This window comes from Mytilus galloprovincialis, chromosome 3 (assembly GCF_965363235.1).
Source record: "Mytilus galloprovincialis chromosome 3, xbMytGall1.hap1.1, whole genome shotgun sequence".
In the NCBI taxonomy this organism is placed as follows: domain Eukaryota; kingdom Metazoa; phylum Mollusca; class Bivalvia; order Mytilida; family Mytilidae; genus Mytilus; species Mytilus galloprovincialis.
The window spans coordinates 74,911,980-74,931,281 of record NC_134840.1 but is presented as its reverse complement, the minus strand read 5'-3'; the positions used below and the strand labels follow the sequence as shown (position 1 = coordinate 74,931,281).

The 19,302-nt window shown below is 31.7% G+C and overlaps 1 protein-coding gene across 1 annotated transcript; it reads right to left on the bottom strand.

The window, feature by feature from the left end:
- Positions 1-33: 33 nt before the first annotated feature.
- On the bottom strand, positions 34-19,283 carry LOC143068940 (AP-5 complex subunit mu-1-like). Its single transcript, XM_076243338.1, has 14 exons — positions 19,125-19,283; positions 17,087-17,216; positions 14,958-15,059; positions 14,130-14,194; positions 13,760-13,832; positions 12,091-12,219; positions 11,690-11,770; positions 11,001-11,172; positions 10,273-10,400; positions 9,442-9,542; positions 7,789-7,874; positions 7,098-7,222; positions 4,383-4,479; positions 34-264 (listed from the first exon to the last, which is right to left on the bottom strand). Exons 1-14 carry the CDS (start codon positions 19,193-19,195, stop codon positions 173-175), a joined length of 1,452 nt encoding a protein of 483 aa, XP_076099453.1. The 5' UTR covers positions 19,196-19,283; the 3' UTR covers positions 34-172.
- Between the last annotated feature and the right edge of the window lie 19 nt (positions 19,284-19,302).

Genomic DNA, 19,302 nt, shown 5'->3' with positions numbered 1-19,302 from the left:
ATATATGAATGTATGGATGAAGATGTGACATAATTTTGTTATTTCATGTTTTAATATTAAATCATAAGAAATTAACATAAATGTGGTTTTATTGCACAAACCCATTGGTCATTATTCACAAATTGTTCTTGTAAGAAAATGAAATGTTGTTTACTGTTGCCATAAAAACTTTTCAAGTCTGACCAACAGATATTGGAATATTACTCGTCAATATGTCACCATGGATATTCCATATTTTGTATTCTGCTGTCATGTATTCTTGAACTGCAATATAATTAAAAATCAATATAAACAAGAAGCTTGATGAAGCTGTAGAGAAAAAAAGACATCTTTTCATGTTTCCCTTTTCTGTGTTTTAAATTCAACACAAGTTATCTCCCTTTTGCAAGAGGTGTCTCATATTTAATTAATACTAACAAATGGTTTGTGAACTTTAAAAATAAAAAATAAAGATCCTAATCACTGGGGTAAAGCTGATGACCGTAACTGCATTCACGGTCATCCCAAGATGTCGGATGAAAAATTAGGTCAGTTTCTGTATTGTCTGTTAAAGTGTTTCTATATCATTTTCTTTACAAATCATACATTGAAACGATGTAAATTTATAAAAGAATCACTCGAAAATCACTTATTACTTCCGAGAAATGTGCATGAAACGGGAAATTCGATTTGAAAAAATCGTTAAGATGACCGTAAATCATAATCAAAATATTTACAAGATGACCGTAACATAAAACAAGGATGACCGTGATTGGTAAAAAGATGACCGTAACTTGTAAAGGATGACCGTACTTTATATAAACTATTTCTGTTTGTCTTTTTCATTTTTAGCCATGGCGTTGTCAGTTTGTTTTGAATTTATGAGTTTGACTGTCCCTTTGGTATCTTTCGTCCCTCTTTTATATAGGACTACCGTAACTTTTATAGGATGACCATCCATTCTAAGAAATATCCGTATTGTATTCAAAGCTTTTTTGTTGAGTTTGTCAATCTCAATAGGGGCTCGGTTAGCGGATATAAATATGTTTCATAAATTTCTTTTTTTAAACTATAATATAATTGGCCATATTTAGGATTTATAACAATGATAGTAAATTGCATATTTCTCGTAAACAATGAAATATTCATTGATATCGACGTTAAAATTTTAACACAATTTGACAGCGATACGACCAAAATTTGAAGAAACATGAATGTGTCCCTAGTACATGGATGCCTCATCTACACTATCATTTTCTATGTTTAGTGGACTATTAAAATGGGATAAAACTGTAATTTGGCATTAGAATTAAAAAGATCATACAATAGGGAAAATGTGTACTAAGTTTCAATTTTATTTAACTTGAAACTGGACAAACGGACAAACAAACAGACGAACGGACGAACGTACACACAGACCAGATAAATGCGAGGTGAGGTGAGGTGTCAAGGTGGACATAGTCAAATCTTAGACAAACAGAGGGAAGAATTCTGTGATATTTGATGAACACATATATAGGTTATCAAGCGTTTTAAAAAATGGAGACAAATCCTTCAGGTGTACCGAAAAAACCTGTAAAGCCAGGATTACGACTGATACAGAACAGACTTGTAACTTTACTATAGTGCTAACAAATGTCTCAATAATGAACTCCAGTGTATAGTGCTTTCTTTTCGGTTGTATTCAGGTTTTAACATTACTTGTATGATTTTAGCATTACTTGTATGATTTTATCGAGGTTTTAGCATAACTTGTATGATTTTATGATAACTGATTTCTCAGTGGAATATGATTCTTCATTATTAAAAGACTTTTTGAAATTTTTTATGTTTTATACTATTATTACCTGTATTTACCTGTATTTACCTGTACTTACCTGTAATATTGGCGCAAATGAAAGATTTAGTTTTTGGCGCAAATGAAATATGGTTTGTGGTGCAAATGAAAGATTTTTTTGGCGCAAATGAAATGCCAATTGGCGCAAATGAAAAGCACCGTAGTAATGCAAAACAATAAGATATCAAGTCGACGACATGGTTCTTATCGGGGCCTTTTATAGCTGACTATGCGGTATGGGCTTTGCTCATTGTTGAAGGCCTTACGGTTACCTATAGTTGTTAATGTTTGTGTCATTTTGGTCTTTTCTGGATAGTTGTCTCATTGGCAATAATACCACATCTTCTTTTTTATAAATAGTATCTATAAGTTGGATGTAGAAAATGCATAACCTCCGATTTTTTTTATCTGACACGGACGGAGAACATATCAATCTTTTAATTCAGAAATTTTCGTGTCTGCCCTTCCATTATGTGAATCAAGAAAAAATTCCCCAAAACAGGTAACGATTGTATCGAAAAGAGAAAAATCGAGTGCACCTTTTTATGTTAGGGCATGTTTGGGGTGTATATTTTGTCTTTAAAACGTACAAAGCAAGAGTATTTTATATAGCATCTCGCTTCAGATTCTATCATTATCATATATCAAAGCTACAGGTTGACTTTATAACGTAAAAAAATGACAGTACGAAAAGATGAAATATATGGGTCAAGTGAGATACCTATCTAATGAATCACAAAAAATGAGTAGGTGTGTTCGAATGGCTATTTTTTCTAAAAGTACTTGACGACAGTCTTTTAATTTGGATGATGAAAATGGATATCTTCGAAAAAATATGATTTTCTTATGTGTGATAACTAGGGTTTATAATCTTCAACCACTGAAAATGTTTAGTCTGCCCTTCCATGAAATATTTAATTAGAATTTTTTTAAATGATTAAGAATTTTCAAAAACTCCATCTGACATCCGAACAGACAATATTTTTAAGTTGAATCAATGCAGACAAGATCATTAACTAATGCTCATTAGCTAGTAGATACATTTGTCTTTTAAAATATAACTGACATATAACGATCGATCGTAATGGTGCTATGTGGATAAATTTATCAGTTTTCAATAGCAAAATTGGCAGAGCGTCATCCCTACAATGGCTTCCATTTCTACGATTGTGAGCATGAACTGGCGTAATGGGGAGATAATTTTGAAGATGTAGAATCCTGACTGTATGAATAACATTTCTGTATATATACAAATTGACAACGTTCCGCCTTGTGATACGCTTTTCGTACAATACTATTTTAAGGATCTACTTTGCTGGAGCTCACCTTCACTAGTTTATTCGAATGATATTTTCAAAATATTTCTGTTATTTTATTTGCACGACAAAATGAAAGACGATATAATATCAATGGGTCTACATGCAATTTTTTGGTATTTACAAAAATGTGTATTTATTATATGTCATTAAAAGGAATCCCAGAAACAAACAAAAATATTTTGTCGAGCAGTTGAAGGCTGTCCACCGCATTTTTTTCATTATGCTTGTAAGGTGTCATTTTATCGCGCTTTTGTAGCATGTCTTTTGGCAAATTCATTTTAAAAATTAAACCCTCTACTGTAAAAAAGATACATATGGTAATCTTTGCATTTGAAGCACGTCTTATTTTCTTCTACCTATAGGATAAAACTCTCATATTAATATGTGTATACCAACACGATTAATCATTTGATACAAAAAGATAGTTATATAAATACGGATATTTCTTAGAATTGAGGGTCATCCTTTAAAAGTTACGGTCATCATTTACAAATTACGGTCATCTTAAAAGCAGTTACGGTCAGCCTTGTTATGAATCGCTGATTCTGTTACGGTCATCTCTATTGTGATTTACGGTCATCTTGGCGTTTTTTTCAAATCGAATTTCCCGTTTCATGCACATTTCTCAGAAGTAATTAGTGATTTCCGAGTGATTCTTTTATAAATTTACATCGTTTCAATGTATGATTTGTAAAGAAAATGATATAGAAACACTTTAACAGACAATACAGAAACTGACCTAATTTTTCATCCGACATCTTGGGATGACCGTGAATGCAGTTACGGTCATCAGCTTTACCCCAGTGCTAATGGGTCGCTGAGTTGGGACAGGCACATTTATGTGTTGGACTGTTGGTTCAAATGTAGTTTTGTGAATATTTGTCATTATACAGTTATATGTTCATGAATCCATATGAAATTTTAACACATGTTTATCATTCAATGACATGATTTAAAACTGCATATAATTTTGACTCTTGATGAATTGTGGACAGGCATAGAAAGAATTCTTGCGCTTGACTTTCTGAAGAACCTGAAGGCATCCCTAATTTTTAGTGATGCTTGCGTTGCTCAGTCTTTAGTTTTCTATATTGTGTTTTATAAACGGTTATTTGACTTTTATTCATAGTGTTGTCGGTTTGTCTTCAATTTATGAATTTGAATATTCCTTTTGTTGCTTCTTCATATCTTTAAGAAATAGCATTTAATCTGATTACTTTGATATATGTATTATATAAGTGTCTTACCTGTAGTTAGTTTAAATTTAGCATTAGGAGAAACTTGAACAGTCTTAGGATCAATATAACAACCAGAATGGGTAAACTCTGGCACCTTGAAAAAGAGCTGAAATATAAAAAGAAACATGTAAAACTCAGAATAGAAATGGGGAAAGTGTCAAAGAAACAACAACATGACCAAAGAGCAGAAAACAGCTCAAGCCACAAATTGGTCTTTAACACAACGACAAAATCAATCATTCAGAACCAGAAGTGGGCTTCAGCTGTCCCCTAAACAAAAATGTGTACTAGTGAAAATGGACGTCATACTAAACTCCAAGACATATAAATGAACTATGGCCACACCAAATTAATTTCTTGTTCTACGGACTCCAAAAATTGGGGCGATTTGAAAATTTAAATAAAAAAATATTAAATTTGCAAATTTTTGAGGTGAAGCTTAAAAAGTAAAGGCGAGCGATTATAATTTTTTTTTGTAAACATAAAATAGTAGGTTTTGACTATATTAAAACTTGATTTAATACTTGTACCTTGACATTTCTTTAATTTATGAAGTATTTTTTCCCTGTTCAACAAGAAATAATTGAATAATTAAATCTGGTCCAAGTATGTGTGACTGACAATGAGACAATTCTCCATCAAAGTCATAATCAGGTTCAGAACTACCCCTTAATGTTATGAATATCCCTTTTATGAGGGGTCAATATAAGTTATAATATTTTTTTTTTGTAAAAAACACTTTTAGTACAAAAGGGCTAATATTTTCCCAAAGAACTATAATATCTATATGGTATTTTAAAATGGTCAAAACATGTCCAAGAATTTTGTAATATTCCAGGACTTTAACCATGTTAACACATTTACTTTAACAGTTTAATATTATTCAAAATAAGTGGACCCAGTCTTTTAGAACAGTTGTTTAAAATATAATGTATTTCTCCTCTTTTTGAATAAAAAATTCTAAGTTTTCAAAAGTTTTATATAGTAGCACTATACAAATCCATAGTATTTCTATTTTCGTTTCTACAACAGTAAACATGGTAAAATGACCCCTTCAAGGCCCTTGTCTGAGGGATAACCTGATAATAACAAACTTAGGTCAAAGTATGGCCTTTTACACAGAGCTTTGATCCAGACCAAACAGCAAGCTATAAGGGACCACAACTTAGTATTGTACACAACAACCCAACAATCTAATTTATATTTCCAAACGGGAAAATACCAATGAACCACATCAACAAACGATAACTGCTGAACGACAGGTCCCTGAATCAATCAGGACAGGTGCACAAACCTGCAGCGGGTATGACCGTCAGCATACATTAAAATTGCAGTTGAAGGCAAATCCTTCACGAATCAGAAGTTCTTTGTACTTTATTTTAACAACGAACATTTTTTGATAGGGAATATAAGTCAGGGGGAAAGAAACCAGTGTTTTGTTCTGTACAGGTATTTCCGCTGTTATACATTTATTTCGGAGCACTCCCACTTGGAATAAATTGGTTTCATGCTGAAACAAATATTCTCACAGATGTTTACAGTGTTGTAGGGTGCTTATAGGTTTAAAATCGTTATATAAAGGTTATACTGTGATTTTAAAAACAAATGTTGAGATCTTTTTATAATATTTACAAAAAAACGGTATGGGAAATGGACACGATTACATTTCTGGATGCGGGAAGCGGGAATATAATAAAAATATAATAAAAATAAAAAAAATCTGTTTTTAAAAAAATAGGTGCGGGCGGGTTCGTCGAACAAGGAATTAAATTGGTGTGGCCTAAAGTAAAAAAAAACAACATACAAGACAAACAAAGGCCAGAGACTCCTGACTTTGGACAGGCATAAAAATGTGGCAGGATTAAACATATTTTATACAAACTTTGCAGTATTCATTGAGGGTGGTAAAGGGTTATTTTCATGCAATGTGTTTAGCCATTTTTATTTTTATTTCATTCACTTGCAGTCGTGAAAAATGTTTGTTTTTCACCATGTTTTGTGAAATCGGTAAAAAGATCAATGTGCAAGACATTTTTAATTGTTCGTTCGTCGTGAAATGGCAATTTTCTTTTGCTATCTTCCGTGCAGATACCCCCCTTTACGCCCCTCATCATTGATTTCATTTGTGTCTAATATACAGCAAGACAATTTCTGTTTACAGAAAAAACATATGAAAACATATTAAAATATCTGTGTACAAATGGTAAAATATAGAAAACTTCTATAAATCAATCAGCATATATTTCTTTTAAATCTTTCAACAAATTGCTGGAAGTTAATTTATATATTATAATTTAATTTAAACAAATGTAGATGAATAATTAAGGTTTGAAGGAGGTAAAAGAGCCATGATTAATCATTTGAAACAGCAAAAATATATGAACTCCTCAATCCCATCAAACTTATGTAAATTTCATAGATAGATGAATAGAACATTAGTGTTTGGCCCACCTAAAGGGAGCTAATACAGTTTCAAATCATATTGTTATCATTACAATTTTGCAGTATGTTAAAGAGTAAAATGAGTTCTCTGAATCTAAGAGCCATTTGACTTTAATTCAACATAAAACAATGTCTTCTAAATATCTGAAGGATGTTATTTGAAACTTTTTGTTTTTTTAAATTGAAGAGTCCAAGGGAGTAGTTATAACACATGAACAAATTACAATAATACTATTACATGTTAGCAAAATAATGACAAAAGACAAAAAAAAACAATATTACCTGTGCATAAGAGTTTTGTCCTTTACAAAATGGATCTTCATATGCATTAGTAGTCAGACCATCTGTAAAATTGACTGTTGCTTCCATTGATATATTCTGTGTCGTCTTTGTTGTAAATTTGGACCCTAAATTATAAAAAAACCAGAATATTACTATAATTACAGTTGTTCTAAAACAGCATTTTTTTTAATTTCTTCATTAACAATGGAATATGTTTGACTTAGTTGTCTGGAGATTTTATCATATACTTTATTATAGACAACTCTTTGATGTCTCAGAAAGAAATCAAATAGTTACTACTGCAACATCATATCAAATATCTTTTTTCACAGATACATATCATAAGAAAACTTTACATTTGAACATTGTGAAAATTCAATAGCTACTGAAACATAATTGGTTGTTGATAATGATGAAAGAAAAGTGTCAATTGTGTTTTGCTTCCTGAAATAGTTGTCAAGAGATGACCAAACAGTCTGGTACTCAAATAATCACAGACTTATGTATCTGATCAGGTAACAAAATGACACTTTGGCTTGGTTTTTCTGAATTTTTTTTAGATTTTAGCAATTTGATGTGTATCAACATTCACTTTTCTCCTTGCATATTGCAAACTAAGTACAGAAATTTCAACAGGCCACACAAAGTCAAGGAAAAAACAATTAGGTAAGGAATTTGTAAATGAACGAACCTATATTCCACACTAATATTCTTTTATCTGGTGATAACATTGTATTTCCCAGAGTACAGTTACTTTCCAATGAAGATATCTGTCCCCTGTAAAATAGCAATTACAATGTATATTATAAGACACATTGCATATCTGAAAATAGCTGACAATTAATTTCCAATTCAGAATCTAAGTAAGTGAGTACCTCACCAAAATTTTAAGTTTTTTCATTTAGTTATGATTAGTTTTCATTGGGAACACATATTATCTTCTAGTTAAATTATGGTCTGAAAAGGATGGTGCAAAAACATAGTTTTGACCAATCACTCATCCACTGTTGCACTATTGAGTTCCCACTTCCCCTTATGAAAAGCACACACACACAAATCTAAAATGTGTGCAGCAAAGTGACAAACTAAGAATACTAAGAAAGACTTGAATCAAATTGTAATTCCATCTGATCAAAAGAGATTTACTTAATTTTCTGCATGGCCAACATCTGTGCCTTTGTAAGTACATATTAAATTCAACGGCTATAGTGTAATGCGGGGTTCACACATTGCCGATTATTGCTCCCGTTTGAGATCAGACAGCGATACGACACGAAAAGTGAAAAAGTCGGATTACTATCCTCAATTATCTGGAATGTCCTATCATTGTCTGAACGCAGTCGTTTAAGTTTTTAACAGATTCCTACGGGTCGGAAAGGGTCCGAATAGTTCGGCGAAGCACCCCAACAGTTAGGTGCGTCCCGTAACATTCGGGGAAACTCAGCCGATTTTGTCTAGTCGGATTACAATCCTGCCTATGTCGTGACAGATTCTGCTGTATCAGATCAAAATCCTAACAATGTTCTGTGTATTCTGGACAGTGTCCTGTGGAACGGGAATTATCTGGAGAAATTTTTCATTGCCGTTATTCTGCCGATTGAGTCCAGATTGCATCCAGATCTTGTCGATTGCGAACTGTTTTTGCCAAAACCGTTCCGCAACAGTCCCGTTATTTATACAAAATTCGTCAATGATACCCACGTCTGAGTTCCGACAATTACAGAATACAATACGACTGAGACCAGACAAAGCCGTTTGCAATGCGATAGAGGGGACCGTGATAGGATTACGTTCCGACAGTACCTGATCATCCCGAGTATGCCGACAGTATAACTTCCGTCAGCGTAGGTTCACTGTCTTGTCACTATCTGATCTCTGTCGGACTACATTCCGTAGAATCGTGACACAGTAGTGACAGACTCAGTCCAATTTAACCTGGCGAAAGATACAAATCGGATTAGAAGCGGATTTAGAACGGGATTATCGGGATAAATTCGCTTGGAAACGGTTGAATATCGACTCTTCCTGAACAATATCTGATTGTTGTCGTGATTAAATTTTTTTTTTACAAATTTTAATTAAAGTTTGAATTTCCATCCACGATTCATAGGATCTTGATCAGACTTTTCATAAATTTTAATCGGGAATGGTCCTGTCAAGGACGGCAGTAAAAATCGTGAATGTGTGACCCAAGCTTAAGGTAGACAAATGCATAAAAAAAATTAAATGACTAAAAACAATTCTGATAAACCAGAACAAATATATCCAATTACGTGAATCAGATGTATGGAAACCCTTTAATTTACATTATATCCAAGCGAACTATCCCAAAAGTACAACTCACTTGTTATAGAATGGTATCTGTAGTTCACAATATTCCATGGCATTTTTCATAATACAATTTAACTGTAAGGTTACAGACAATGTGGCTGTTTTACCTGTTAACTGAAAAATATTAGAAAAATAATGAGTTTACAATCATTAATAATGTGGATTCATTTATTTTCGTGGGTACCAATTTTCGTGGATTGAAGAAAACTTGCCTTTTTGTGGATATGTGATTTTGTGGTTTTGCCAAAGTGTGCAGACAACATTATGGAAAAATTTGTAATTTGTTGAACATTTGAATTCTTGGTTCACTTGTACCCAAGAAAACCACAATGTAAATTTGTATCCAACCAATAATAATGAATCCACAGTAAATTCCATGAAAAAACAGCATCTTACAAAAGAACAAACATGCTTCTATGCAATTCAAATTCCCTCCAATCCATATTATATACATATGAAATTTTGATAGTAATTAATCAGCATGTCACATTTATGACCGGAAATGTGTTGATGATTAAGGCAAAAGGTTGAGTCAAAAAGATCGTGAATTATGTAAAAATGACCGAAAAAGCCTTGCAAAGCCTTGAAAACTAAAAAGAATATGACCGTTTCATGCTTTGCCCAGCCGGATTTTTACCGGACATTATACAAATGACCGGAATATACGACCGTTTTGGAAGCCCTGATAATGAAAACCAATAACTTGAAACTTTTTTTAATTTTTTATCAAGGCATTTTTAGCAATTGTCTATTTTACCCATTTATATAAGTTGAATTTAGTAGATCATTAATTTCATTTCATATCCACTAGAAACTATACATTGTTGTAAATGTTTTAGTTTACCTTCATTTCATAGCAACCAGAAACAGGAAGTTGCTGTAACCTAGGAACAGTGTAATGACACACAGTAAACATCTCTAATGGTGGAGTAAATCTGATTCTTCTTGAATTTGGACGTGTGTCAGTAGAACCTTAAAAAAAGTGCATAATTCATTTGAAAATTGTTTCAGCTAAGATCCAAAGAACAGTAGATTTGAGATTGATTGAGAACTGGATATATGTAACACTTATTAAGATTTTGAATACAATGTACATTGTCGAAACGAAAACCATTCTCAATTTTATGATGTCAGATTTGACAATAAAATATAAATGTATTAAATTATCAGGTATATTCTAATCAGCAATAATTTATAAAAGGGGACAATCATATAAATGGTATTACATCCATAAAAAGAATTCTTGGCTTCCTTAAACAAAATTCATAACATCACCATGAAATCAAGAATAAGGCAAAACAAAGCACTCATCTGCCCATAACTTAAGTACTGGTGCAATGTGTGGGACCAACACATGACAGAATCTATATCAAAGATTGAAATGGTCCAGGGACCAGCTGCTCTGCATGTCTGAAATAGGTACCAAATTACAGGTAGTTTATTAGACATGCTAAACACACTAAATTGGCCACTTTTTTTTACTTATGTAAGCAGATATCTAAAATATTAACTGATGAATGATAATATTCCAGTTTTGGATGCGAGAGTAATCACTGCAGTAAAACAACTTACTTAAATTTGAAGTATCTGCACTCTGAACACAAGGATGGATCAATATATTATCTAGAGGTAGGCCATCACTTGTTATGTTTATAGTTATATCAGGAGTTACTCCCTCAAGTTCTGCTTTACAGCTGACGGTTCCATATAAATCCCAAACATCTGGCACATTCTCTCTACCATACTATATAATGAAAAAGTCAATGTATTTACAATTTGCAATCAAGTTGACAAAGCTATTTTTAAGAACAAGTAGTCATTTTTCTTTCTCTATCTTATTTTTAAAGTTGTGTATAGAGTTCATCGATTTCATGTTCGTATAACTTGTGTTATTTATTTAATCAACACAAGACTTATTTGGAGCTTGACGTATTGTATAGACACCCGTCTCTTGTTGGATTGAGACATATTTAAATATTTAGATGTCTTCCATTTTTGTATGCCTGGTTGCTGTCTGATGAAAAATATCCCACATAAACTGATCAAGATTTAACACAAAATTAAGTTTCATAAAAGGAATTTGTTTTCACTCTGTTATTGTGAAACTAAAAAAAGTAAACAAATATCCAATTCTTAGATTTCTGTGGTATTTGTCTCCTGATTATTTGTCCCTTTAGATGTTACTAAATACTGATAAATTTATAATAAGCCGTGCATAATATGCTTCATCCCTATCATTATACTTTTATGTTTTAACTTACTAGAACTGCTTTAATGTATTCAGTTATTGCAAAGTAAACATGATTCTTTCCTTTATGCAAAACAGGCTTCCATGCTGGTTGCTGAAAACATAAAAAAATATATCATGTATTACCACTAGATAAATCATGTATAGCAATCAATATGTTTAAGCTTAAATTATGAATTATCAAATTTCTGTTATTGAAACTCCATATTTCACAATTATACAGTAATACTGTTACTATTAACGAATCAAATAATTTGAAATGTAAATCAACAGGAATGCTTATATTTCAAGTCTTCTTATATAGTGCATATAGTGCCTTTTCTGCTTGCTCAACTAGTTTCTTCTTTACCACAATAAAATTTCCATTCACAGAAGTCCTTATTTGACATTCTATAATTTGTATTGAGGACTTACCTTTATTGACATAAGGTTGTTTTTACAGGTAAGTTTTGGTAAAACAGCATCTACATTTACATCCATAACTTTACCAAACGGTACTGCAATGTTTAATATACTGTATAAGTCTGTCTTCATTTGATGTATCTAAAAAAAACACATGGATTTTGCAGATTTGGTTAATCTATTTCTTCATGGACATAAAATTAAACACAAATTGAAGTGAAATTTGTAATATAACAGAAAAACATGAGAACCAAGGGTACCACCTAGCCACACAGCCTAAATTACTAGAACAGTAGCTGTAAATAAATGGTGTTGTTTAATCCATTACAAACCAAACAAAACTTCATTTTGACAACTTCCACATATTTAGGAAAAGGACTGTCCGTGTTATTACAATCTGTCCTTTAAAACGCCTTACTTTGTTAAAGTTGATTCTGTCAATAGAGGTTTGTTACAAAAAGAAGTCTCCCCTCCCCAAGCAATGTTTTTTAACTTTTAAATTCGTAGACCCTTTTGTCTAATAACCAAGGACTACACTACTGTGCCAAAAGTGAAGATAATTTAACGAAGTCATGTCAAATGCTGGTTGGAAGTGACAACTTCTAAAGCCTTTTTCTCTGTAATTAAGTTGGAGTTATCTCTCTTTTTGCACAATATGAAAGTATCATTGACCTGTCATCGGCAGTTTGGAATTGTCTGTACCAAAACTTGTACCTGATTTCTGTTGGAAAAAAATCTTTACATTGATTTTCACCATGTAACAAAATACTTTACTCAATTTTGTTATCTTTTTTTTTTCTCATCAAAAATTAAATCAAATCTTACTGTGGATTCATTTTCCTGGATACCAATTTTTATGGTTTGATGTAAAGGAGTACGGTAGGTCTGGTAAGGGCCGATTTTGCCCTAAAACTTTAGGTTCATCTGACGAAAGATTTTGGACACTTTTTAAACAATTAAGTGTCTATTTCAGTTGATTCAATTAATTTCTGTGAAAGATTTCAACTGATTTAGTCATTAAAAACCCTCTGATTCAAGCTTAAATATGAAAAATCTATCAAATATGCCAAAAAATGTCACTTTTCATACGGCTTTTGTCAAAAATGAAAGTGGCCCCAAACGTGTTCATGCTCAACCTTTATATATGTTATGTATTTTCATCAAATACAACTTACATTTCAATATTAAAATTGAACACAAAGCGGCAACTTTCGTTTAAAACGAAAACCGTCTAAAATTTAACAAAAAATCTAAAATTGTGAAGATTTCAGTAATATAGCATGACTTATAATGATGCTAGTATCCGATATATGTGCATTGTATTGTCAAAAACAGCCCATATTTATGTAGCAGAAGCATTGTACTTACCAATTAATAACTACCGGTAAAAGTTTACATTTTAACAATTTTGTAAAACTGCTATATTTTGGGGCCAGAAAGGGGTCTAACTGGACCTACTCCTTTTCAATTTGATGGTTTTGCCAAAGTCTGCATATATTCATGAAGAACATTTGTATTTCAATGAACTTATAATTTGAGGTTCCTCTGTACCCACGTAATCCACAAAAATGGTATCCAAAGTGACAAAAGAATCCATTGTTATGATGAAGAAAGAATATTCCAAAATTCTTTTCTTTGTAAAATTAGATAATAAGTAAGCTCATCTTATTCTAAATGTTACCTCATTTTCTGAGTTCTGTCTGAGGTAGTCTGCTAATCCACAAAGTAAGGTAAACCCTAAAGTTACTCCAGATCTAAAAATATGAAGTTAATAATAATTCTTATCAAATTTGCTGTCAAACAGAAATGGTTATTTTTGAAATCTCAAGAAGAGATTTTATATGAATTTATAGGGTTAAATATACTTTTCCTGTTAAAATCATTCCTGCAAATATTTTCTGTTGCTTAACATGAAACAGCTTTATGGTTCTTCATTGAATTTGGTCCTCAGCTAGTCATGAAGATTTGAGACAAACAAAAAAGTCCTTCAATTAATCTAATGTCTGTTGCATGCATAAAATTTAGCAAAAGAAAAATGTAATAAAACTTACATCTGTAACAATGGAGGTCTTTCTTTTGCTTCTACAACTGGTAAACAGCAATATACTAATCCTTTCTGTAAAATAAAGGACTACACAGTTTATATTTGATCTTTTTTTATATTTAAAAATGATTTACTACAGAATAAAGCTTGTCAAACAACAACAATAAACAATTAAATAGAGATTATCTAGCAGTGTAACGGGTGTAATTTTGCAATAAAGATATTATAAAGAATATTTGTAATTTTTTTTTAAAATAGTGGCATCATAATCTCATATCTGTTTTAAAACAAAACAAAGTGGTTGGTAAACCTTAGAATATATAGTACACAACTTCACTTGTTCAGCTAAATTCAGTGGCTTTATCATCCCAGTAGTAGCCCGGTATTGGATAATTTTTCAATAAATATAAAATAGCTGGACCACTTAGAATAAATAATGAGGGACGTCAAGAGGGTGTATCTGCACGGAAGAACGCGAAATAAAATTGCCATTTCACAATGAACTAACAATTAAAAATTCCTTGCATGTTGATCTTTTTAACGATTTCAGGAAACACGGTGAATAACTAACCTTTTTCACGCACGTGAAATAAAAATGGCAAAACATGTTGCATGAAAATAACCCTTTACCACCCTCGATGATGTGTATTTAGGAAAAATAATCTTTCTGTATCCAAAAGTTACTGTATTACTGTCTCATAATTATTTACCAATCTCTATTTCATTATTGTAAAAGGAAGATTACTTACTTCTTCCATAACAAAATAATTCCAGTTATGTACAAGGGAGATAATTCAAAAGTATAATATATATACCAACATAAAAGGGAAATTACCTGTTCAACCACAACCAAGGGCCAAATTATTCCTGTACTTGTAGACACTTCTACAACTGGCTTTTCTTCTATCCTTACACAGCTGTCTCTTCTTGGATTAAACTAGGAATTAAAAGAAAAATAATATATATTTCTGGGTAAAATATGCAGTTTAAAGAAGAGCAAAGGCATATCTCATCATCTTTGTTTTTTTTATTACACTATTGGAATTTTACATGAATCTCCTATATATATATATAAGAAAAACGTCAGAAGATACGAATAAGATAAATAAAATACAAGGAAGAACTTACCACAATGTCCACAAGAAAAGATGAAAATAAAGAAAACTAGAGGCTCTTAAGAGCCTGTGTTGCTCACCTTGGTCTATGTGCATATTAAACGAGGGACACAGATGGATTCATGACAAAATTGTGTTTTGGTGATGGTGATGTGTTTGTAGATCTTACTTTACTGAACATTCTTGCTGCTCACAATTATCTCTATCTATAATGAACTTGGCCCAGTTGTTGCAGTGGAAAATATTTTGTAAAAATTAACAAAATTTATGAAAATTGTTAAAAATTGACTATAAAGGGCAATAACTCCTTAAGGGGTCAACCGACCATTTTGGTCCTGTTGACTTATTTATAGGTCTTACTTTGCTGTAAATTGTTGCTGTTTTTACAGTTTATCTCTATCTATAATACTACTCAAGACAATAACCAAAAGCTGCAAAACTTTCTTAAAATTACCAATTCAGGGGCAGCTACCCAACAAAGGGTTGCCTGAATGATCTGAAAATTTCAGGGTAGATTGATCTTGAACAATTTTATCTGTGTAAGATTTGCTCTTAATGTTTTATTTTCAGAGATATGAGCCAAAAACTCATTTTAACCCTATGTACTATTATTAGCCATGTCTGCCATCTTTGTTCCTGGGTGTGGTCACTGGAAACAATTTTAAAACTATATACCCTAATGATGATTGTAGACAAGTTTGGTTAAATTTGGCCCAGCAGTTTCAGTTTCAGAGTAGAAGATTCATGTAAAAATTAACTACAACAGACGACGACAGAAGATGGACGATGGACGCCAAGTGATAAGAAAAGCTCACTTTGCCCTTTGGGCCAGGTGAGTTAATAAAATGAGATCATTAAAGACAAAATGTGTTCATAGGACAACTCACTATCATAGGCGAGACATATAATCTTAAGATTGAGAAGAAAAACACGAAAAAATGGGACTATGGTAAGTAATTCATCACTCATTCCAAATGGTTGTGAGAAGGTGTCACATAGGATTTACAGAATATTTTTACTGATAAAATGTTATCTTTTAATTTAACCACAGCTTGATCAAAGAAATTTAAACTGATGCCGATGAAACTTTATCTATACATTGAAGCAGACTGATGTGGGATAAATTATAGATTTCTAATAGTAATACAATGTAACTGTCATAATTTACCCAATAATCCATTTATAAAATATATGATAAATGAACATGCCATTATATTGCAAACTATATTGAAAATAACCGGTTTAAGGCTTGACTTTTAAACTCACTTACAACCAATATATAGACTTAGAACAGGAAAACAAATATTCAATCATTTGGAATTTCAGATGAAAATTCAAAACTGTATAACACTAAATTTTGAATTAACTTCTCTTCCAATTTAAAGGTCCAAGGGGTGTAAATAAAACAAACATTTTTGAAAAAACATATCAAATTGACCAATCTAATTAAAAACCGATCTCTCATCGCTCCTGTTTCTGATATGTCGCGTGGGAGATCTAACGAAACCGGCTTTGAGGTCACATGTGCGTGAACTAAAAGTCATGAATTTATAAAGATATGCAAATGAGTTGACGACCTATTAATAAGCCAATCAAAAAAGTTTATGAATTATTATGACTGACGATTTCGTCGTAAATAAAATGAGTTACATCCCTTTGCCTTACGTTAAACTTCCAAGATCGTGGAAGACTCAATTTCATTGGTCGAAAAAGACACACCTACGAGGTCACTCACATATGACCTCAAAGCGGGTTTCGTTAGATCTCCCACGCGACATATCAGAAAAAGGAGCGATGAGAGATCGGTTTTTAATTAGATTGCAAATTGACATCACAATAACGTTATTACCATTTCAACTCCATCCACCAAATGTCCAAGCTCAAATAGTAAACCATTGACCAGTTCCTGGTCTGAAGGAAGGCTAACATAATTCTCATCTTGTGTTTGTTTTGCTTTCTTCTCTGCTATCGGGAAAGCCCTAAATCAAAATATAACAAAATCCAATTACATGACATAAAAATATAAAAGGCTGTTATGATAATAAAGAGGTGTAATATTTTATTAAATATCATTTACCTCAGTCAACCAAAGAGCAATTTTGGTATTAAAACAAACGAAAAATTATATCCTGATGTTAAGTAACCACTACACTACAGTGTGTTATAATTATATAATTTATTAATTTCATCTCTTATCCTTAATTTAATACTGTCTGAAAAAACTCTGAAATATATATTTAAATATAAACTAAACTTATCAAGACTGTAGGTAAATTGCCCTATTTTGTTGTGGGTTGCTGTCATTAATGTACACCATCATCTTTTTAAATTTTATCCTGTTACCCTGCTTCCATGTTGAGCAAGCTGTGTAATGCGGATATATTTTGTTTTTGGGTAACAGTTTATTTTTGGTTTTATATATAAATATAAAAAGAGAGCCATTCTGTACAGAATTACAAGAGACTATAACATTAAAAATTATATAAAGAATTCATCTATTATAAAACATATTGACATTAACATTGTTTACAGTGTCAAACATTTCTACGTCTATTTAAAATAAGATTACAGGCTTTGGTACAGCTAGAATCATATTATTATCTGTTAATAAAAACACTAATTTCTGTTTATCATTAAAAGACATAAAATCACTATTAAAATGTGTTGCTTCATCAAATAATTTTTTCTAAAAATGTCATATAAAGGACACGATAAAATAACATGGGCTTCATCTTCTAAAATATTCGTACAATTATCACAGACTCGATCTTTTAAAATTAATTTTTCAAATCTCCCCGTTTCTATTCTTAGTGGTGCTACACTACATCGCAATTTGGCAAAAGAGCTCCTTTGCAAAAATGGCATTGGAATTTTACAATAAGTTTCCGTTTCAAAACTCTTCTTAAATAGATTATATGTACGAAGTTTGTTACCACCTTTACCAGATAACTCTTTCTCTGATTGTAAATTGCCTTGCCACTGTTCGACATATTTACTAAACATTTTAGACGTACCCGTATTGACAATTGAAGTACTGTCAACATATTCTGTAATGATACACAAATGATCTGCATTATACTCAGAAAATGTTTTCCTTTATACATAAAAATTCCAATTTTTTATACACTTATGTGACAACTCTTCACAAGCATTGGTAAGAGACCAAATGACACAGAAATTAACAACTATTAGTTACTGTTAGCCTTCAACAATGAGCAAATCCCATACCACACTGACACAGTCAATGTACATAATAATATTGTATGTTTATGCTGTATATTAATGTACAAATGTATCATGTTTGTTGCTGATATTGTGTATGTGTATTTGATGGTAACTGTTGCTTGTAAATACCCCATGTGGCATCTTGATTGGAATAATAAATATTTGATTTGATTTATTTTAAAACTTTTTAGGTACTTAGAAATATCCTAGATCTAGTCTGAATAACATTTGTACATCATGCAACAATTCAGTTTTGAACATGTTGAAGTTATCATAACCCTTTTTCATACTATATCACCAAAATTAAAGCCACTGTTTTTCAAATCATGCATGTGACTAGTCCAAATAATTATGACGTCTGGCAAGGCTAATTTAAATTTTTTTCTGGTACGCGTCGTAGAAAGACGTCCCAGAAAAAAATAAAAGAACCTTGCCAGACGTCATAATTATTTGGACTAGCATGTGACAATTAAATTTGTTCAAAACTGTTTTATTTTAAATAAAAATCTTTAAACTTTAAAGTAACCTTGTGACCTGAGGAAATTTTATTTGACTAAGGGGATACCTTACTGGAGCAACCTATGGTCACATGAAATATTTATGGATAAATGTTTTACAACTGTGAGAATTCTAAGAGGGTTTTATAGGTGAATTAAATATACCTTGAAAACAAAAGCTGTCTTTCACAGTCTTTTGAATTCGTTGAAAATATCAATATCTTTCGTAAAGACATCTGTACTACTTCGTTACTCTATTATCAAGTCGTTCTGTGTTAATCAACCTTCTTTCTGTTTCTACTTTCACTTTTAATCACAATCGATACTATTTTGATTTTAGTTA

Coding starts and splice junctions, on each gene's coding strand:
- LOC143068940 (XM_076243338.1), bottom strand. CDS start 19,195: ATGTCTTTACGAAAGATATTGATATTTTCAACGAATTCAAAAGACTGT. Junction 11,771..12,090: donor ACAACCTTATGTCAATAAAG/GTAAGTCCTCAA, acceptor TTATGTTTTCAG/CAACCAGCATGGAAGCCTGT. Junction 7,223..7,788: donor AATATTAGTGTGGAATATAG/GTTCGTTCATTT, acceptor TTTATAATTTAG/GGTCCAAATTTACAACAAAG.